Source organism: Suncus etruscus, chromosome 15 (genome assembly GCF_024139225.1).
Source record: "Suncus etruscus isolate mSunEtr1 chromosome 15, mSunEtr1.pri.cur, whole genome shotgun sequence".
NCBI classification, from domain to species: Eukaryota; Metazoa; Chordata; class Mammalia; order Eulipotyphla; family Soricidae; genus Suncus; species Suncus etruscus.
Window position 1 is genome coordinate 31,202,236 of NC_064862.1, and position 22,512 is coordinate 31,224,747.

At 47.8% G+C, this 22,512-nt stretch overlaps 1 protein-coding gene across 1 annotated transcript in view; it reads right to left on the reverse strand.

Annotated features, from left to right (window-relative positions):
• The window catches only part of MYO18B (myosin XVIIIB), a 235,613-nt gene that overhangs the window by 159,245 nt on the left and 53,856 nt on the right, over positions 1–22,512 (reverse strand). The window contains exons 15-20 of the mRNA XM_049788082.1: positions 21,823–21,903; positions 19,212–19,359; positions 17,949–18,108; positions 16,505–16,688; positions 15,335–15,506; positions 13,288–13,397 (exon numbers count right to left, since the gene is read on the reverse strand). Of these exons, the coding sequence (XP_049644039.1) occupies positions 13,288–13,397; positions 15,335–15,506; positions 16,505–16,688; positions 17,949–18,108; positions 19,212–19,359; positions 21,823–21,903 (855 nt within the window). The remainder of the gene's footprint in view (positions 1–13,287; positions 13,398–15,334; positions 15,507–16,504; positions 16,689–17,948; positions 18,109–19,211; positions 19,360–21,822; positions 21,904–22,512) is intronic.

The window sequence follows — 22,512 nt, forward strand, 5'->3', positions numbered from 1 at the left end:
CATTTATTATAGTTTAGACAAAATTGTTCCAAGGGGGGCTGTAGGCAGCAGAATGCATAAAACAAATTCTATCCAGAATGCAATATCTTTCTCCTGGCACAAGAAGAAAACAAAAGGAAAGTTGATTGAAAAAAATATAGATGAATAGATGGATGGATAAGTAGATAAATGGAATGATGAAAAAGAAATAAAACCTGCAATCAGGGAAATATTTCAAGAGCATACCTTAAAATTAAATAATACCCACAGTAGGACCAGGGAGATAATACAGTGTGAAAGGCATTTGCCTTGCACATGACTGACCCAAGTTCAATCCCAGCATCCCACATGGCTTCCTAAGCACTGCCAGAAGTGACCCTTGAGTGTAGAACAAAAAATAACCCCAATCACTGTAGTGTGTGCACCCCCCCAAAAAAATCAACCAAAAATAACATAAATAAATTTATCTCCATATGGCAGCATGGGGGTTGGGGGAATACTGTTCTTCAGATTCTTGGTTCCCATGCCTAACAGATAGTTGTCATCTTCCCTGTTTAGAGTAGCATAGGGGTTAAGATGAATAATCGAGAACAACTAGAAAAGCCTCTCAGTGGACCTTCATGGTTATTATCAGCGAACTCACACATTGCTCTTAGATTGCACGGCAGCCCAGTTATCACTCATTTCTGTCAATTATCAGCGATTCTGGTTAGTTCTCTATAATAGAGTAATATTTGAACTGCCAGTCGGTGGAAGACAGCACCAAAATCGAGCAGACTATAAGAAACATCTTCCTTGCCCCAGGTCTTTACAGAAGTCACTGTTCTATCTCAGCTGTCCAGATGATGGAGGAGGGTCCCTGCCAGCACACAGAGTCGCTTTGGTGAGTAAAATGAGTAAAATGCTGACCATTTTGTTCCAAAGGACAGAAAAGAAAACTATGTCTCTTCTGTTTGGGAGTCTGAATCACACCTCACAAGTCAGCTCATTCCCCAGCCTCTAGAATAGATGTAATATTATCCTTTACAGAGGGACAAGGGCAGGCGCATTGAGACAGCTTGTCAAGGGTATCCAGGTAGGAAATGATGGGGTTAGGGAAAAGACACATGCAGAGAAACCTGTTCTGTCCTTCAGTGCTCAGATCCAGTCCAGCTTCAGTTTTTACTAGCTGTGTGACCCAGAGCAAGCTACTCTTCCTCATGGATGCTCCCTGCCCTCATTTCTAATATGAGCCAGTCCCACCTATTCAACAAGGGAAGTGAAGATTGCATGAAAGCACAATAGTAACATGGCAGAGTCAAAGTTTGATACATTTCTTTCACCGAAAACAATGACTAAAACAGATTTAAAAAAAATGTTCAGGGTCCAGAGTTATAGTACAGCAGATAGGATGCTTGCTTTGCATGTGTCTGACCAGGTTCAATCCTCAGCATCTCATGTGGTCCCTCAAGCACCACCAGCACTAATTCCTGAATGCAGAATCAAGAGTAATTCCTGACCATTGCTGGGTGTGACCCCAAAAAACATTCAGAAGGGGAGAGTTCAATACTCAGGAAGTTGAACAAGAGGTAACAATAAATTGAGATATGTTTGTATAAGGAAAACCCGCGTTAAGATCACTGTGGGGTTAGGGCATAGGGATTGGAGAGGGGATCTTTTGACAGCCAAAAGCTTTGCCAGCAGAAAGAACTTCCTTGAAGCAAAGAAGATTAGAAGTTACCACACCCAAGACTACTATTGGTAAGAGTCTCCTGACAGCCAACCAATGGAGATAAAGAGCTAACAACACAGCTGGCCTGAGACTTGTCTGATGGGGACAAGTGATGGGCCATTGACTTAACCAGACACACAGAAAGGACATAAATGGTGGCAGGCAGCCATCATGGTCTTGCTAAGCCCCATACATTGAAGCGTGGACATCTGAAAGGCTGTGCACATGTCCAAGGCCACAACATGCACCAGAGATCCCAGAAGGATTGTAGCAACCTACATGTCCTTATATAAAACATATCACCCTAAACAGAAACATGCACATTCAAAAAAAAAATAGGTCAGGCCCGGAGAGATAGCACAGCGGTGTTTGCCTTGCAAGCAGCCGATCCAGGACCAAAGGTGGTTGGTTCGAATCCCGGTGTCCCATATGGTCCCCCGTGCCTGCCAGGAGCTATTTCTGAGCAGCCAGCCAGGAGTAACCCCTGAGCACAGCCGGGTGTGGCCCAAAAAACAAAAAAACAAACAAACAAACAAAAAGATAGGTCAATAAGTGGAAACTGGGGCAAGAATTATAAAATCCTAAATATAAAGGTATTTTCCAACCATAATACATCCCCACATATTCCAGGTATTTGATTTCTGCCTCTGACAACTCCTGGCAGGCAACCCCCCTCCCCAAGAATGAAGGCTTTATAATAAAGCAAGAATAAAAGAGACTAAGCATAAGTGTTAAATGGTGGGTTGTGTGTTCCACAATCCCCAAAGAGGAAGAGGGATTCCCATGTCCCCTGTTGGAGTAGGACAAGAGACACAGGTCCGGCAGCAACACCAACATAGAAAATTATCCACATATAGTTGGGAAGGTATAACAGGCCAGAAAACTAACTGCAAGCTGTTCACCCACAAGCCAGTCACTCCACTATGTGGAACCACGAGCCAAGATAGCAGCTCGTCTTCCGGGCGGCCTGAGTAGCCTTTATTGGGTTAAAGACTCAAGGGGGAGGAGGGAAGCCAGATGAGGAGGCAACGGGGAAACATCTTTTTAACAAGAAAACCAAAGGAACCAATTGAGAGACTTCTAATTAGAAGGCAATATGAGGACAAAGCCAAAGGCCTCTACCAACACATAAGTACCAGCAGTCTCACACCATGGGGAGGGCAGAGTGAGATGTCAGAGTAAAGAGTGTAAAGCTCTGAAGGACAAGTTTATGCTTGATAATTGCACTTATTGGGAAGATAGATTTATCCGAGGGACCTCAGTAGCATAAGTGAGATGATGGATAAAGTGTCAACGAAGTTAAGACAGTGGAGAGAGTAGGGGTGGGGAAAATCGCCTAATTTAAAAGAACTAGGAAAAATAAATAGAAAGAAATTGAGCACTAGATATATGTTTGGTAACATCAAGCCTCCTGGTTTTAAAAGAAAAATAGCTCTATCCCAAAGGGATGGACTGGTGGGGAAAGGGACAGAAAAATCATGTGAGAAGAAACAATCACTAAAAACTATAAATAGGGGTTGGAACAATAGCACAGCAGTAGAGCATTTGCCTTGCACACAGCTGACCCAGAATAGACTGGGTTCAATGCCCGGCATGCGTCCCATATGGTCTCCTGTGCCAGGAGTGTGTTCTGAGCTTATAGCCAGGAGTAAACCCTGAGTGCCCTTGGGTATGAATCCCCAACCCCCAAAATAAATACATACATACATACATACATAAATGAATAAATAAATACTATATATGAGGCCAAAGAGTTAGTGTGGCAGGTAAGGACTTGTACATGATTGACTCGGGTTTTATCCCTGGCATGGCCCCATATGGTTCCTGAGCCCTTCCAGAGATGACCACTGAGTGCAGGGTTAAAGTGAACCTTGAACACCACCAGGTGTGGCTTAAAAACAATATAAGAATTAAATATTTCAAAAATTGAAACTCTGTAAGCTTGATCCCTTTCCAAAAGTTAACATACACATCTAAGAAGCTCAATAAAAACCAAATAGGTCAAAACACAAAGAGAACAGCCCCAAGAACAGCCTAGTCAAGCAAACACAGACAACCAAACACAGAGGGGAAATCCTGAGATCAGCATAAGAAAAATAACCCACCAAAAAGAATTAGGATAAACACAATAGCTGCTTCATCATCCAAAGTCTGGGGACCACAGTATAAAGGAAGTAGGGAGCTGGGAGAAAATGGTTAACTGAGAATTTTATATCCAACAAGATCAGTCATCCAAATAGGGTGGTGCAATTAAGACCAGAGGAATTTTTTTCTCTCCTGCTGCCTTCCCAAAATAAAGGAGACTAAAATAATTACAACACAGACGACTTAAATCCCTGAAGAAGTGGAATTCCAGAAAAGATTGTTACAAACTTAAAAGAGATATTACGATGGGATAAGAGTGCTAGTAAGGGCCAGAGAGATAGCATAGAGATAGGGCATTTGCCTTGCATGGAAGGACAGTGGTTCGAATCCCAGCATCTCATATGGTCCCCTGAGCCTGCCAGGAGCGATTTCTGAGCATAGAGCCAGGAATAATCCCTGAGCGCTGCTGGGTGTGACCCAAAAACCAAAAACCAAAAAAAAAAAAAAAATGTGTTAGTAAAGTGGTTAGGGTGTATGCATGTGATTAATCCAGGTTCAATTCCCCAATATTACATATGGTCCCCAAACTCCCACCAGGAGTGATCCCTGAGCACAGAGCCAAGAGTAAGCTGTGAGCACTGCCAGATATGACCCCCTAACCCCCCAAAAATGAATTATGAAATAAAAGTAAATTATAAAGCTGTAGGTTTGTAGCACATATACATGCCATGTAGTATGATAACAAAAGCTGTAAAGCTAAGAGAAAATCCTAGAGCAGCAATATTTTATTTCACCTCATTTAATTAAATTCATCATCATCTGAAATAGGTTATGAATTAAAATAGATATTGTGGTTCTTAGAACAAACTCCTAATACAGGAAGACACAGGAAGGGTGAAATTAAAATGATCCACTGGAAAATATGCAGCATAGACTAAAAAAGAGAATGACGATGCCATGAATTGAAAACCAGTAACTAAATGTCAAGTATAAATTACATCAATATTAATGGATTAAATATGTAATAAAAAAGCCCAGAGATCATCAGCCTGTTGTTTTTTTTCCCAAAAACTCAACTCTATGAGAGTTTTTTGAACATTCTGTATTCAAACCTAGAATGAAAAGAAAAGAATAATGGACCAAGAGAGGATGTGCAAACCAGAAATCCAGCTAGAGGAGCTGTACTTACATCAGACAACGGAGACTTGACAACAAAAACTATTAACAGAGAAAAAGAAGGACAGATTAGAGATAAAAGGGCCAACCCATGAGGAAGATAACGCCATTATCAAGATGTCTGAGCTGAACCACGGAGCCGCAAAGCTCGTGAAGCAAAATAGAACAAAATGACTGGATGAGTCGTTGAGAGGCAAAACCGACAGCTGGAAGCATCGTTACCTGACTCTCAATAGTCAATAGAAGAAATAGGTAGAAAAAATAGGACAACTGGAACAACTGAGAGCAAGGAGAGAGACTTGAACAACACTAGCCATCACACTGGCCCAACCAACAGGCACAGCCTCCAGGCCCACCAGGTCCACAGCAGAATCCATATTCTTTGCAAGCATACCCTGAGCAACCAGAGTCTCAAAAATGTACACGTACTGCAGTCCTGTGAGACACATTCTCTAACCACAGGAGAACTCAATGGAAACCAACAACAGAAAAGAGAAAATTGGAAACTCCCCAATTATGTGGAAATGAAATGACACACTTTTAAATAAAGATTGACAAAAATGACAACAACAAAAAAAAGGAAAGAAAAAAGATGTAAATGACGACTATCAGATTTAAGGAACAAAACTGAGATTGCAGATATAAATTCTTCTATTTATAGGTAATTGATGTATGACAGTTTCTAGAGCAATTACATGGGGCAAGGAGGGTCTCTCTTAACAAAGGGGATTGGTTTTCCACAGACACAGGATGCGTTTTTAGGCACGTATGGCCCCACACTACATGTAAATTAATTAACTCAAAATGGATTAAACATCTAAAGGGGAAAGCTTAAACTATAAACCTGAAAGAAAATGGGGGCAAATACTTGTCACCTTCATTTGGCAGAGTTCTTGGATATAACATCTAAAGCCTGACTCATTATTTCTCTTCATGATAAATTGGGCTTCAGGAAAATTAAAATATCCTCACTTTAAAGACTTTTTTTTTGTCAAAGAGAAAAGGTAAAGACAAGCAATATACGGAGAGAAATATTTGCACAGCGTGCTTCTGATAAAGGACTTATCTCCAAAATACAAAGAATTATCCCAACTCAGGGAGAAGACAAACGGCACCCGTGTAAAAGGGAAAGAGATCTGCGAAGAAGATTCCACTTAAAAAATGATTGGAAAATGGCTACAGGCATGTGTAGAAACAAAACAAAAACCTCCACATCTCTGAAAGGGAAATGCAAATGAAAACTACAATGAGGTACCACTGCACACATCCAGAGTGATTAACATCAGTCAGACAGTAACTAGTTCTGTTAAGACTTATCTAAAGCAGAACCCTCACCCACAGCAGGGAGGAAGGGAAAAGGTAGAGCCACTTTGGAAAGAAACTCAACAGGAGGGCAAGGATCTGGCTCAATAGCAGAATGCGTGGCATGCATACATAAGACCCTGGGTTCCAGCTCAGCCTTTGCAAAACTAAAAAACATTCTAGCTTCCCCACTCTTCCCTGCCTCAGTAGAGCAAGGAGAGAAAGAAGAAAAAGAATTAGCAGTTTCTTTAGAAATTAAGCACAGACTTCCTACACCCTCACAATTCCACTCCTACTTATGTACCCATGAAAACTAAAATCCATTAGACACATAGTAGGCAAATGTTCATAAAAACCTTCGATATAAATAGACAAAATCAGAACCATCCCAAATGTGACTGATGAAAGCAATATCACAACCATGATTTTCCCTTTTAAGTACCATGTGATGCTTTGGGATTTTTTTTATGCTTTTATTGGGGGTGTTTTGATTTTTGTTATTGTTATTGTTTGTTACTCTTGACTCTGCATTTAGATATCACTCCTGGCAGGCTCCGGGGACCATATGGGATGCTGGGGATTAAACCTGGGTTGGCTGCATGCAAGGCAAACACCTACTTGCTGTGCTATTGCTCCAGCCCTAAATGTGCTTTTTAAGGCAGTGCAAACAGTCTGGCTTATTGAAGGACATCATTATTTACAAAAGACAAAACTACTATTTTTGGCTGCAAGCAAACAAACAAAAAATCACTGACTGATTCATCATTCACTATATGTCTGGGGTCATCCCAACTGGGAATTAAGAAATTAGGGGTCTTCCATGTAGGAACTAGGAATTTCCCATTGTAATCAGATGAAACTGAGGTAAAAAATAATTGCTAAGCAACTTGCTGGCGTTCTCCCAGGCAGTAAGCAGATGGAATGTGGTAGGTGTTTGGGAAGTCAGACACCCCTGAATCTAAGCCCCTTGACTGCTCCTTCTCTGCAAACCGTGGGGGGAAAGGTGGCACTCTATGATAAAGTTGCTCCAGGCACATTGCAGAGAAGGGCCTTCAGACTGCCGTGGGAATCAGCTCTGGGCTGTGAAAACTCAGCTCTCTGCCCAAGGATTCTCTGCTAGAAGCATAAAAGAAGTTTCTCAAGCTCATCCAGTTTGCATCAAAGCATCAAAGGGAGCCCAGAGGTGAGAATCTGCAGACCCCCACAGCATCCTGCCTCAGCCCTCCATGGTTGGGTGGGTTTGCCAAATGCAAAGAGATCATTGCTGCTGCAGAGTGTGCTGCAGAGAGGTTGACCAGGCCTCAGGAAGTATGACTGATCATGGTGGGGAGGCTCCAAGATTTGAGTCTACACTGTCACCATACCAGGCTCATATTAGAAATCCTGAAAGGTACCTGGGAGAAAACTAACATGCACAACTATTGACAGAACACTGTGGCCCAGGAAATTTTGCAAAGGGCTTCCCACAATGTAAAGACTGATGTCTCCTGGTAAACTGGACACACTGGTTGGATAGAGAGCCAGGACACTGGAGAGTGAGGTCGCAACTGTTTCCCAACTGCCTCCTCTCAAGTAGTCTGTGGAGCAGATGCTCAGTCCCTGGACCCAGTTGGCTGCTGCCCAGATATAGTTCCTGCCTCCAGCCTTAGACTCATACCACCCCGGCTCCATGCTGCCTCCTGTTAGCCGCTACAAGGCATGCCAGGTGCTTGGTGGGGTCGGGGAGGTTCTCATGCAGATCTGATGTCAGAAGATGTGAATGATGACACTGAGATGGTCAAAAGCTCGAGATTGTAGATCAGGAAAAATCCAACTCAAAACTCTGCTTCTAGCCCTGGGCGCTCTCACTTGCACGTTAGATGAGTTATTGCACAGGGAACAAGGACCATGTCTCTGTCAACAGGCATCGGCAGACCCTCACATGAATGAAGTTTCAATAGAAAGGAGCTCCGATAAAAAAGTGGACGAGTGCACCAGGGTTTGAGAGAGAAGCAGAGGGGTTGCCTTGGAAAGAGTAGCTGGTATGACTGTAATGGTGTGTGTCAGATTCCATCCCCAGCGAGGAGGATTTCCAGGGCTCAAATCAATCAGCATAGGATGCTCTGAGAGGAAGATGGCGGGCTCATTGGTTTCCTCGCATTTGTCAGAAACTTGACAACTATCTCTGTGGCAGCAGAGGAGCTGAAGGGACTGGAATGGGGGGCATAGTCAAGGTGACAGAAAGAGCCAGTCCAAGGCCAGAACTATGGCCCAACATACAGGTCATTCTGACACCTTGTTGATCAGGTGGGATAGATGTGCAGAGAGAGAGACTGATGGTGTAGGGAGAGGGACATGGTCCATCCTGAGAACAGAGCAGGGACCGGATGACTAAAAGAGACAGTGGAACCTTGAATAGCTGCCAGTCAACATATGTAGTCAGCACAGCCAGGACTGTGGAGTGGACAAAATGGCCTTCACTATCTTTTTATTGCTGGACAAAGGGGGCTCAAAGCAGACTGGCTTTTTCCACACTGTGGCCCAGAAGTCCATTAGGACTGTACTGACCACCAAAGCCAGACACTCTCTAGCCCTGGTCTTAGTGGCACAAAACCCTGGCCCTCAGACAACAGCCTTAATCTCTTTTCTTGGCATTGGGCATCCTTTAATCTCCAGCTGCTAAACCATGCAGACTCATGACTCTGGATTACAGTGCCTGCCATGTTTGTGTGCCAATCTACCAAGGTCTGTCTCTGTCTGTCTCTTTCTCTCTGTCTTGCTGTCTCTCTGTTTCTATTTGTCTGTCTGTCTGTCTCTCTCTCTCTCTTCTCTCTCCTTCTACCTCTTCCCTCCCTCAACTCCGAGAAGTGATTAGCTTCAGTCTCTCTCCTCCATTGTGCTATTTTGTTCATCCTTTATCTCTGCCTCCAAGCACAGGGCCTGGTGTAAAGGAACCACTGGGCTGACATGGAATAGAGCTAGTGACCATTATTTCACAGCAACACCGGATGTCACCTAACATTCTGTTTGTTGTTTCCATTCTAAATTACCTTGTGTGAGCCTTTGAAAAGGGGCCACGCCAAGCACTAAGGGAAACACACATGGGAGCGATGGTGAAAGCCCATTAACAACAATTATGACTGCTACTTCCTAATAAACAGAAAGAAACACAGATTGGCAAGAAGGTAGAGAAATCCTGGAGCTCTGGTGGTGGAATGTAGATCTGCAAATCTGAAAGCAACAGAAGGCAAGGTGGAGCATCCCTCAAAAAATACATACCACTTCTCAGTATGCGCCTCAAAGGACCTTAAGTGGGGTCTCAAGGAGGGTATCTGTACAGCCCCCCGCTTTCAGCAGTAGTGTCCTTCACAGCAGCTTAGAGGAGGGGGTGGTGCCCACCATCCCACTGCCTGGTCAAGGGATAGGTCACAAGGTAGAAGCACACAGTAGAATGGGATTGGATCTGGGGAAAGGGGTTCTGAGGGAACCATGAGGTCAAGGGGAACTCTGAGGGCTAAGTCCCATGCAGATAGGCCCTGGCTGAAGCCTATCTGTGCCCATTTCAGTAAGGAGTAGAGAGTTGTCCAATGCAAAGAAGATTGGTGGCCTGAGGTTGGGGGAGAGCGAAGTGGGGAATGTTCTGCATAGAAACAAATTATAGAGATGGTTTTTGTACAATGCTCAACACCTCTGACTTGCAGGCTTAAAGATGGTTCAACAACCTTGTAACCACGGTGTTTATATAAAACATTTTAAAAAGGTAGTTCAAGTTCAGGATGAACAATGTTTTCCTATGACCCAGTAATTCTACCATCTTGGCCATCTGGGCCAAGACCAAAAGAAAAAGAAGAACATATGTACACATATGTTCATCGCAGCACTATTTACAACAGCCCAAATTTGGAAACAACCCATTTGCCCAATGACAAATGAGTGGATAAGTATATCATGGCAGATGGTCGCAATGAAGTACTACACAGCTGTGAAAAGTGATGCGATTTTGCTATCTGTGGCCACATAGATGGAAGTAGAAGGTGCTAAGGTAAGTGAAGTGGGTCCGAAAGAGGCAGATAAATAAAGACTGGTCTCATTTATCCGTTATAAGGAATATAAGGATATAGAGGAAGAGATTTGACAAGCCTCAGCAAAAACAAAAGAACTTGAAATTAAAGGTAGAGATGTGAGGTAGGGACTGTGAGATAATAATGGCAGAGAGTATCTTGCTAGAGTTATTAGTACAGTGATTCTGAAATGAGAACATAACTCCAGTGGTATTACAGACTATAATTCCTCAGTCATTAATTAAAAATGTAACAAAATGGCTGAAACCATCAATCATAGAATCTGTGTCTTTGACCGTCGTATAATTTATGAAGTCTTCTGTGCAGAGCCTGAGAGTTTGAATTTGAATCCAGTTCCCTGGACACCTGACTGTGTGACCATGACCTCAGCATTAAGCTTCCCGTGGGATGTTTTGTGCTTAGAAGAGGCTGTTTCAGGATAAGGCTTTGTCACCTTTTCTCACTCTACCTGGTATCTGGGAATAAGCACTTGGTGTCATTAAAAGGCATCTGCTGGGGCCAGAGCTATGATGTAGCAGTAGGGTATTTGCCTTGCATGCCGCTGACCCAGGAGGGACCGAGGTTCAATCCCCCAGCATCTCATATGATCCCCCAAGCCAGGAGTGATTTCTGAGTGCTTAGCCAGGAGTAACTCCTGGAAGGAAGGAAGGAAGGAAGGAAGGAAGGAAGGAAGGAAGGAAGGAAGGAAGGAAGGAAGGAAGGAAGGAAGGAAGGAAGGAAGGAAGGAAGGAAGGAAGGAAGGAAGGAAGGAAGGAAGGAAGGAAGGAAGGAAGGAAGGAAGGAAGGAAGGAAGGAAGGAAGGAAGGAAGGAAGGAAGGAAGGAAGGAAGGAAGGAAGGAAGGAAGGAAGGAAGGAAGGAAGGAAGGAAGGAGAGAGAGAAAGAAAGAAAGAAAGAAAGAAAGAAAGAAAGAAAGAAAGAAAGAAAGAAAGAAAGAAAGAAAGAAAGAAAGAAAGAAAGAAAGAAAGAAAGAAAGAAAGAAAGAAAGAAAGAAAGAAAGAAAGGAAGGAAGGAAGGAAGGAAGGAAGGAAGGAAGGAAGGAAGGAAGGAAGGAAGGAAGGAAGGAAGGAAGAAAGGAAGAAAGGAAGGAAGGAAGGAAGAAAGAAAGGAAGGAAGAAAGGAAGGAAGGAAGGAAGGAAGGAAGGAAGAAGGAAGGAAGGAAGAAGGAAGGAAGAAAGAAAGAAGAATGTTTGAGCCACTGAAAATGGAGGAAGAGGAGGAGGCAGAGGAGGAGGCAGGGTGAGAGCAGGGGCATTTTCCACCTGTAGACACCTGTAGACAAGAGTAACCCTTAGGGGCCGGGCGGTGGCGCTAAAGGTAAGGTGCGCCTGCCTTGCTTGCGCTAGCCTTGGACGGACCGCGGTTCGATCCCCCGGTGTCCCATATGGTCCCCCAAGCCAGGAGCAACTTCTGAGCGCATAGCCAGGAGTAACCCCTGAGCGTTACCGGGTGTGGCCCAAAAACCAAAAAAAAAAAAAAAAAAAAAAGAGTAACCCTTATAGACAAGAGTTACTCCTGAGCATCATGGGATGTGGTCTAAAAACCAAAATAATAATAAGTCATCTGCTGATTTGGGGGAGGAATATACAATATCCAGCAGATACCACCAAAGGAGAGAACTTTGTTGGCATGAAATGCCACAGTTTGGGAAGCCACACATTAGGCACACGGGACCCAGTTCACATGCCAGCCATGAATTCCCTCTGCTGCCGTCTAGTGTCTAATGACAATATTGACCTTTTCAAGCTGTCAAACTTGTCTTCTTAAATCCTGAGGTCTTAACTGCTTTGCACACAGAGGCTGACAGTTTGCCCACCCGAGCACGTGTTCATGTATAATTCATGGCGTATCACGTTGCTTGGCAAATGAATATTTATCAGCTTTTTCATAAGAGGCAGGGTGGCGTTGCCTTTTGTTGCCACCAAAATTCTATGCTGCAGCAAATGAAATTTGTGAGCAAATGGGAAAAGAATAAAGAGAAGCCAGAACTCCCAAGCAAGTCCATTCCACTTGTAATTTTCCATTTTCCGAGGCCTCCCGCGTCTGCAAGGAGGTGGTTGTGGTTTGTAGACAGCAGAGAAGTGCTGAGTCGTCCAGAATAGAAATGCTTCCATATGCTGCACCCGTTGCCCCCACAGAAAACTCCCCCACACTCCGTTTCTGGGCTGTGTTCAACTGCAGAGAAGCCTGAGAACATTCCAATGGCTCCATCCAGATGCTTAGCACAGTTCCTATCCTAACTGAAAAGCCAGACAGAATGGCTGGGGGTAGGGGTGGGGGACCAGGCAGTTTTATAATTTCAAAAGTGCCGACTCATGTGTGTGAGAACCTTCCCTGAGTGAGTTGGGGGGGGACATACATGGTTGGCTCCGGAGAGCCAGGCCCTGGTCTCTATCTACTGCTGAAGCTCTAGACCGGAGCGATAGCACAGTGAGTAGAGTATTTGCCTTACACACAGCCGACCCAGATTCAATCTCCAGCATCCCATATGATCCCCTGAGCCTACCAGGAGTAATTACTGAGCACAGAGCCAGAAGTAACTCCTGAGCATCACCAGGTATAGCTCAAGAAAAGAAAAAAGAAACTGCAGCTGTCTTCTCTTTCAACCTGTGACTTCTTGAGGATTCCAGAACTGATACTCTCAGAGGGACACACAGGACAGCCTCATGCAGAGGTCAAAGATCAACCTGGCTACAAAGGTGCACCCTATGGCTGTCCATGGCTTGAAAGTTGCTTCCTGGTGGTGCCAGAGCTAATGTTGAAACAAGGGCATCTGTGATAGTCGCACATACACAGAGTCCTTCCCAGGTGTCAGGCCTCACAATAATCCTTCCCTCATTCCCAGACAACTGAGAGAGGTGACATCATGGCTCTCACTTTCGGGATGAAGAAAGCAGGTCGCTTTCTAAAGCCCTGCCAACAACTGGACTGGGAGTCCCTTTGCGTCCAGTGCCCGTACCCTCCTCCATCCTCACCTTCCTCTCAGGCATTGTTTCTGAGGCAGAGTCAAGCTTCTTCATGAGCAGAGGGTCCAGTGTCTGGAAATGACGGCGGAACTGAGCAAGCCCCATGTGGTCCGCATAGCCTGGGGAAGGAACAGGGCACCCAAATGAGAAGGCCATCAGCCTCTGAGCAGGGTTTGGGGTTCCTCCTCCCTGCCTTGCTGACTTGCTCTGAAGCACGTGCTTCGCAGATCTTGGCTCCCACAGGTGCTAAAGACCTGAGGTCTCATTGGCCAACCCGAAAGGGAACCCTGAAAACATGGTGCTTGGAGAGCGTGAGCCGACCCCAATCTCATCTCATCAGCCTCGAGAAAGGAAGAGGTGTTGGGAAGTTCCCGGGAATGCTATGCTGAAAGTTCCACAGGGAAAACACTGGTTTAATTTCCCTAAACCTCTCAGGGCCTTGACCTGTGTAACCTCCTTAGACCAAATATTCTGGTCTAAAATTCAGAACATGGACTACTGGGAATGGAACTATAGATCAAGCAACAGCTCACATGTTAGCGGGGGGATACAGTTGTACCTTTTGTAGGGAACTAAGAGGAGGCACAGGGAGAGACACTGAGAGGAGATGAGAGAAAAGCCTGAGAAAGTGCACCAAGGTTAAGGCACTTGCTCTGCACGAGGGAGATCCACGTTCAATCCCCAGCACCCCATATGGTAATCACTGAGCACTGAGCTCAATGAGCACTACCAGGAATGAGTGCTGCCTGAGTGCAGAGCCAGGAATGAGCACTGCTGGTGATAGCCTCTAATATTCCTCTACCCCCAAAAGAAGACAGAAAGAAGGTAGCTGAGAGTTGGCCTTGGAAGGAGCCCCAGCAGATCTGGAAGGTGAGGGGAGTTGGGTAGAGGGAGCTGGGGGGGAATACAAACAGGCAGCTTGCAAGGAGGTCCTGGGAGGCACAGGCCAGATGCCAAGGGCAGGGCATAAGGGTACCAGCTCCCTGCAGGCCAAAGGCACTAAGACTGGGCACCAGCCCCATTTTTGAGCTGAGGACACTGAAGGCTGAGACAGCTATATAGCCCAGGGTGATGTAGACTATGGATCTCCCACAGAATTCCAACTCAACCTAGGAGGAAGGTTCAAGGTGAGGTCACAGGTGAGCTCCCAGGAGCTCAGTGTTCAAGGGTCAGACTCAGACCCATGGGGTGTGGACTTTACCCTGGGAATGGGGGTCACAGCAGAGACCCATAGATCCTTAGGAGCGATGTCTGAGCACTGCTGGGCGTGGCCTCAAAATGGAAAGAAATAAAGAAGAAAGGGATGGAGGGAGGGAAAGAGGGAGTAAGGAAGGAAGAAAGAAAGGAAAGAAGAAAGAAGAGGGAGGGAAGAAAGGGAGAAAGGAGGAAGAAAGGAAGAAAAGAAGGAAGAGAGGGAGGGAAGGAAGAAAGAGAGGGAGGGAGGAAGAAAGGAGGATGGAAGGAAAAAGGAAGAAAGAGAGAAAGGGAAGGAAGGAGGGAAGGAAGGAAGGAAGGAAGGAAGGAAGGAAGGAAGGAAGGAAGGAAGGAAGGAAGGAAGGAAGGAAGGAAGGAAGGAAGGAAGGAAGGAAGGAAGGAAGGAAGGAAGGGAAGGAAGAAAAGGGAAGGGAAGGGAAGGGAAGGGAAGTCAAGGGAAGTCAAGGGAAGTCAAGGTCTAAGACTTCCTGCCTCAGATTAAGCCTTCTTCCTCCCCCTGGCAGTCATGAACTCTGCTGGCCTGTGTGAAAGGGATACTGGCTTTGCATGCAGGAGCTCTGGGTTCAATCCTTGGCACTTTACGGTCCCCCAGCATTGCTAGGTGCTGCCCCCAAACAAACCAATTTTCCACCCTCCCTATGGAGCTAGCACAATATCTCCTCACTCTCCTCCAGCGCCCCACAACTTCCCAACAGATTGCTGAAAACCCAGGCTCTCCAGCCTCCCTGCCTTTGCATACACTGATCTCTCTTTCCCTGCACCATGGCCTCAGGAGCAAGTTGTTGCTTTTTCTTGTGGGGGAGGGCACACCTGCACACCAGGGCTCCTGGCCACCTCTCACCTGCCCGGTGCAGACGAAGTGCCTCCAGGATGTGGGCCCCTGCGAGCTGAATCCTCAGTGCAGGGATGTCTGCGGGTGGGGGACCAGTTGTGTCCCCACTTGATTGTGGTCCTGGTACCAGGCAGTGAATGAAGTGCAGCTGAGACCTTCTGAGCACGTTGGTCAGTGCATCCTGGAGGGGGAATGATGGGAGCGACATTACCGTGACTGTCCCAGGACAAGTCAGAGTGAGGTCTGAACTCCCCAAACATACCATCAACACCCAGGGGTTTCTTAACAACAGCTCAGCTGGTACTTAAGACCTCCCTAGCAGCGTTGTCAGAGAGAGAACACTTGCCCAGCAACACAGACCATAGACCACAGACCATGGGCCAGGCAGGGAGGCCCAAGGCTGATCGAGTCTGGCTCAGCCCATGGTACACTCCGCCCGACTTCTTCCTCCTGCACCCTGCTGGATACTCAGCCCACCAACCAGTCTGTGAGGCTAAAGGTCTGGTCACAGTGTCAGTTGGCCCCAAAGGAGCCCATCACCCCAAACAGCAGGGTTAGAGCTGTCTTCCCTGTGATCCCTGGCAGTGCTGTGACCTCCCAGATGTCCTAAGCTAATGCTGCCAAGAGGTAGGGTTGGGCATGGGGCTATAAGGTCCAGCTGTGGGGTGGGAGGGCGAAGTGAGGACCAGCCTTGGTAGGGGTGATGAGGTGAGGATCACTGCAGGGGTGGCCCCTTCTGCCCCACTGCCTTCCACTCTGGACCCACCAGCACTGCCCCTGTGGGCTCAGTGTCTTAAGCTCCAGAGATACTGCAGGGAGACAGGGTGGGCATTCAGGGGGTTCCATGACAAGAAGGGTGGGGGAGGAAGGAGAGCATGGGAGGGTCCCATAATGGGAAGAGGGGTGGGGAGAAAAAATAGGGAACACAGGAGGACAAGGAGCACAGGGTCCCATGATGGAGGAAGAGTAGGGGAGGAAGGACAGGGAGGAGGGATGTGAGAAGCAGGGCAGGGAGCATGAGAATTCTATGAAGGAGGAGGGGTGGGAGAGAGTGACAGGGAGTATCGGGGTCCCATAATAGAAGGAGGGGTGGGAGGGAGGACAGGGACTTGGGGGCACCCCTCATGGAAAGACAGGAAGCACTGGAGACCATGATGGGATCACAAAGGCTCCACGCACCATCTGCAGCTGGACCTGGCTGCATGCTGCCCTCCTCTTCACAGCGGCCAGGCTGCGGGCAAATGTCCTTCTCAGGGTGCAGCCCCGCTGCAGGGCCTGCTGGGAGGTGCCTTCCAGGCCTGCCAGGGCCCGGCACACAGGAGGCAGCTTGGCCCGGCATTGGAACAGGTTCCTGAGCTCCTCCCTGCCAGAAGAGGCAAAGAGGGGGCTGAAGGGGCACAGAGGGTCCTCCCCAATAGCTCCTCTGCTGGGATCCTCACCCCACCACACCCCAAACCCGATCCCCGCTGCTCTCCATGTCCTTGGTCCTATCAGCCCCGGGGAGCCTCTGCTGCTGATACAGGATGGCTCCATGTCCCGTGCTCCCTCCCCCAACCAAGAGCATTGCTCTAGTCACTGGATTTCCTGTCCCTGTCTCTGCAGCAGCAGCATCACTGCCCACCCCAGATATGGCTACTTCGTGGGGGAAGAAGCAACAGCCCACATTAATCCCAGGAGAGGGTGAGTGATGGCTGCAGTTGCCCAGGTAGCTAGGACAAATTTGTTGCAGAACAGAACATGACTGGAGTCTGCAGCCTCCCTAGTGCTCCCCCCCACACACTGGACACTCAACCCCTTCCCAGGAGCTGTATGCCTCTGAGCCAGCCAATCAGCTCCGTCCCAGGATCCCCAGCCCACCTCCGAGGATGACTTAGACCTGGTGGGATCAGGTTAGCGATCAGGTCCTGCTTCCGCCAATACTTTTCCCCTTTGTGATTACAGCAGAGCTGCGGCACCTCCTGGTACTCGGTTTTCCTACCTGTCAACTGGGGCTAGGGGCACCTAAAATAGAGTTGATCCCCATACAAGGCACTTCATGGAGGGTCAGGAAGAGTGGTCTGGCCACACTCACTCCCCGATCCAGCCTCTCTACAAAGACTCTCCTGTTCCTTATCTCCAGGGTCTACCCCAGAAAACTTCCTGCTATGGATTAGGGAGAATCATTGCTGCCTGCGCTTTTCTCCATGTGTGCTACATATGTATTATGTGTTACATGCGTATACACACACAGCCCCCTTTCCTGATAACTCAGAACCAGGCCTCTGGCTGGCACTTCTGCCAAGAGCAGCCGGGGGATGCAGCAAGCTTTTTTTTTAAGACTACACATCGTTATCATTTTGGTTTTACAACCCCCTAGTTCGAGGAGGTCCATAAAAGTTGTTCCAGTCACATCATCTTGCAGATACTTAATGAAAGGCACAAAGCCAGAAGTCACGGCGCTGTGGCTTCTGTTTCTCCTCCCCCAGAGGCTGCTTTTCTCCTTGGCTAGATTCCCAGGGCCCCAGGGAGACCAGGCTGAGCTGCAAGCCTGGTGATGTTGCGTCACTGGCGCTCACTCACCAGGCCGGCGGGAACCCGGATACCACGAATGTTCTTGGCCCGTACCCAGCCCTGGCTCGCTCACCTTTTCGAGTGCTGCAGGATGTGGGGGGCATCCAGGGCTGAGAGGTTGGGCTTGGCCCTGTGGAGCCAGCCTGTGAGGTCATAGCGCACTGGGTCCTGTCCCAGCTGGTGGGAGATCTCGAACTGCAGGGGCTGCTCGCAGGTCCTGAATGCAGAGGTCCCTGTAAGCAGATACCAGGCGGGATCACTGTGATGCAGGCAGGGTCAAGGAAAATACTCCATGTTTCCAGAGCACTCGAGGGGACCAGGCCCAGATGCCTCACCTCCCTCACGGTGCATCATTTCCAAAGTGGATTCATGGATTCCTTCCTTCTGTATTTTCTTTCTTTCTTTTTTTTTTAATTAAATAATTCTTATTTTGACCAAAGTAGATTACAAATTTTTCACATCCTTCTGTACTTTCTTAAGTCCAGGATACCTAGCTCACTCTGGATCCCCAGATATTCTCAGTGCATAGAACTTATTTTCCAGTGCTAGGGATCAAATCCAGGACCTCTCCTATGCAAGGCAAGTGCTCTGACCACTGAGCAACACACCCTGGCAGTGGACAAAAAAGAAAAATTGTTTTATCATCCCTAAATATCACTGGGGCTTTTTATTTCTTTAAATGAGCTCTCATTTTCTAGGTAAATCCACTGTATCCTTGCTCAGTGTCCTGGTCAGGGCTCAGGAAGAAGGTCTGAGAGTCCCGTGCAGGTGGGACCCACTGTTCTAGTCCTCTCCCTGCTGGGATGTCACCGGGCCTTGTGATGGCTGTGAGTTGGTAGAAGCAGGAATGGGGTCCCTGCATTTGTTTCTCCCCTCAGGGTTCTTTCTGCATCTTTCCATGCTGACTGCTCATGTCCCACTCCCTCCTGCATCCCTCTCTGCTCAATTATAGCCTCAATTATATCTAGGACAGGAACCGGAAACGGTAGCCCCAAGTGTCCAGGGGTAGTACAGCACTCTTGCTGCATTGAAGGATGATGAACAGGCCAGGAAAATAGCAACACGGGGGTCAGGGGCCCTGCAAATTGGTACCCAGCACCATGTGCATAATCCCTGAGTTCCCCGAGCCATCATCTGAGTGATGGCTCACCCGCAGTGACCCACCACTGCCAAGAAAAGGATGAATGAGCAATGAATGAATGAAACCACAGGCAGGCACGCCCAGATAAAGCTGTGATCTACACCTCCTCCCTGCCCTGCAGGCCTTGTCAGGGCCTTTTTTGGCAAAGACAGTGGCCAAGTCCCAGGCTAGACTCAGCATCTCCATCCCACTTACCTTCAACCCCCACTCCCATCTTCTCAAAGGCCACCCGGAGGCGTTCCAGTACCACTGCATCGCTGGAGCCATCCACACGGACCTCCTCATCCAGAACCCAGAACAGGCCTGCAGAGTCCTTGGCACTTCCTCCAGTTGGTCGAGGGGTCTGGGGTGAGGGGGACGGACAATGAGGGACCCTGGTCCACAACCCAATCTCCCATCCACCCCCACACTCCCCGCCCATCCCCCAACTCTCAGCATGGTGATCACTAAATGGTTACCACCTTTCTCAGTTCTTCCCATCTTGCTCCTCAATCCTGCATGGCTGGGGAGGAAGAAGCACCTGCCGCCCCCTCTCTGGACCTCATTCATCCATACTCAGGCAAATAAGATTCAGGCAGCACCCCCAAATAAGTCACACTGGGAAAGCCCATGTCAACTAGGCCTGTCCAGACACCGGCCAGCAACCTCTGTTCACAGCCTCTCAGACAAAGAAGAATTCAGCCTCTTCATTTCCTTTACAAGTCTTGGTGTTTTGTTTTGTTTTGTTTTGTTTTGTTTTGGGGTCACACCCAGTAATGCTCAGGGGTTACTCCTGGCTCTACGCTCAGAAATCGCTCCTGGCAGGCTCAGGGGACCAGATGGATGCCGAGATTCGAACCACCGGCCTTCTGCATGCAAGGCAAATGCCCTATCTCCATGCTATCGCTCAGGCCCAATTGGTGATTTTTTAAACTAAAACCTCAAGAGGCCGGAAAGATAGTACAGTGGGCAGGGTGTTTGCTTTGCATGTTGCGACCTGGGTTCAATGTCCAGTACTCAGTATGGTCCCTCAAGCACCACTAGGCATGATTCTCTTTTTCTTTTATTTAAGGGACCATCCTGTGATGCTCAGCAATTATTCTTGGCTCTGTACTCAGGAGTTATTCCTGGAGGTTCTCCAGGGACCATATGGGATGCTGGGATCAAAACTGAACCTGGGTCAGCTGCATGCAAGGCAAATGCCTGCAGTACTATTACTTTGGCCCAATATTTACACATATTTTTTTGTTTGTTTCTGGGCCACACCCGGCGGTGCTCAGGGGTTACTCCTGGCTGTCTGCTCAGAAATAGCTCCTGGCAGGCACGGGGGACCATATGGGACACCGGGATTTGAACCAACCACCTTTGGTCCTGGATCGGCTGTTTGCAAGGCAAACGCTGCTGTGCTATCTCTCTGGGCCCACATTTTTTCTTAATATTTTGGTTTTTAGAACAGATTTGGTGATGCTCAGAGGTTATTCCTGGCTCTACTCTGAGGAACTATTCCTGGGGGTGCTCAGGGGACCATACGGAATGCTGGGGATCAAACCTGGGTCAGCCATGTTCAAGGCAAACTTCTCCCTGCTGTACTATTGCTCCACCCCAACCAGGAGTAATTCTTAAGTGCAAAAGCAGGAGTTACCCCTGAGCACTGTTTGGTTGTTCTTCAAAAATCACCTTAAAATAAAAATATGGCTGAGAGCTATAAAAATAAAATGTTTTTAAAGTTTCTCAAGAACATTCCAGAGAAAGCAAACTTGGTTTGACAGCACAGACATGAAATTTTTAAATCCTGCCCAAGCTTCAATGGTCACCCAGACAACCCTCTTGGCTTGCAAAAGCAAAGTGAGAGGGGCTCAGGGTAGGCACAACCAAAAAGTCCTGGGAGGCTTGTGGTATGTTTGGCAACACCCCCAAGTCTCTCCTAGGGAGGGGACCTGGGGCTCTCAGGAAGGAAATATTTCTATGCTGCTCCTACCTATGCTGATACTAAGGGTGGGTTGAGGCAGAATCTCAGCATAGATACGGCCACTGGCTCTGGATCCCAGGAACCTTAAAGTATTATATTTGGCCTTGACTGGGATGGAATCCAAAGCCAACTATGCCCTGCCGGCAGCTACCAGCCAGGAACTCGCAAGGAGTCTGTAACCAGTTTCTGGGGACTAGCAAGATAGGGATGAGCCAAAATGAAGAGAGAAGGAAGGGGCCACATGTGGGAAGTGGGGGGGTCCAATCAGGAGAACCCCAGTCTTCAGGGAACCTCCTTGGGGCTTTAAGTACTGCCTCAATGACAACACTCTCCAGGACCCCACAGGGAGTGAAGAAAAGGAGGCTCTGGGAGGCCAAGTGTTCTACTCCCAGGTGGGGGAACCAGGAGTGGGGACAGTCAAATGAAATGGTCCCCACAATTCTGGAACAGCAGAGGTGGGTTAGGAAAGTGAGGGGCAGACTCAGGCTCTGGCCCCACCCCCCCTCATCAAGCCCCTTTTCTCCAGACCTCTAACGGGCACAGTGCCCCTGCCCAAATACCTGCCTTGTCCAGGTGAAATGCCTGGTGCCTGAATTTGGCCCCTGAGCCCCCGGTTCAGACCACAGGCTCCCAGATGTAATCCTGTCTTACAACTCCCACCCTTGACACAACCCAGGAGGAGATGGTGGCACCCTGAGATTTTAGCATTCTTTTCCAGGCCTTGCAGTTTCTAGGAGGGCATCTCAGGTTGAGGGCCTGGCGCCAAGCCCAGAGAGAAAAGGTGCAGAACTCACGGCAGAGAGCTGAGACTGGGGAAGGTGATGTCAGTGAAAGCAAGGTGTAGCAGACCCGTGTTACCTGGGGGGGATTCTGGTCCACCACAGCCACCGAGGTCCCTGGGGATGTCTCAGGGGGCTCAAAGTTCACAGGGATGCCTTCCTGGAAAAGCCACAGAAGTTAACATTAGTTTCCTGTGTGAGCCGAGTGGGGAAGGAAAGCCAGAGAAGGAAAAGGAAGAAAGGACTCGCTGAGCCTGGGCCTTTTCCTAAGGCAAGCCAGTTTTAACCAATTTTTTTTTTTTTTACAAAAATATGCATTACGTCCATTCACACTGCCATGCTACCATTGATACCATCCATCCCCAAAACCCTCTTATGTTGGAAAACTAGAATTCTTCACCTTCTAGACAACTCCTCACCCATTCCCCCAGCCTGTTCCTTTTTCTGCCTCATACTAGATTACTCAGAGAATTGCAGATAACTGAACTCAGAGAGTATCTGTCCTCTCGGGCTGGCTGACTCTGAGGATTAGTGTCCATCCAGCTCACACCGTCCTGAGGTCGCAACTACCTTCTCTTGCTCTGACACTGATGGCCCTTGGCTGGCCAGATCACACGAGTCTGTCTGTCTGTTCTTTCACACCGCCACAGCACTTCTGCCTTCTGGTTGTGAACAGCAACAAACAGGCGTGTGTAAGCATCTCCTGGACACCCTACTGCCAGTTATTTTGGGGAGACACCCAGAAGGGGGATTGTCAGGTCATACAGGT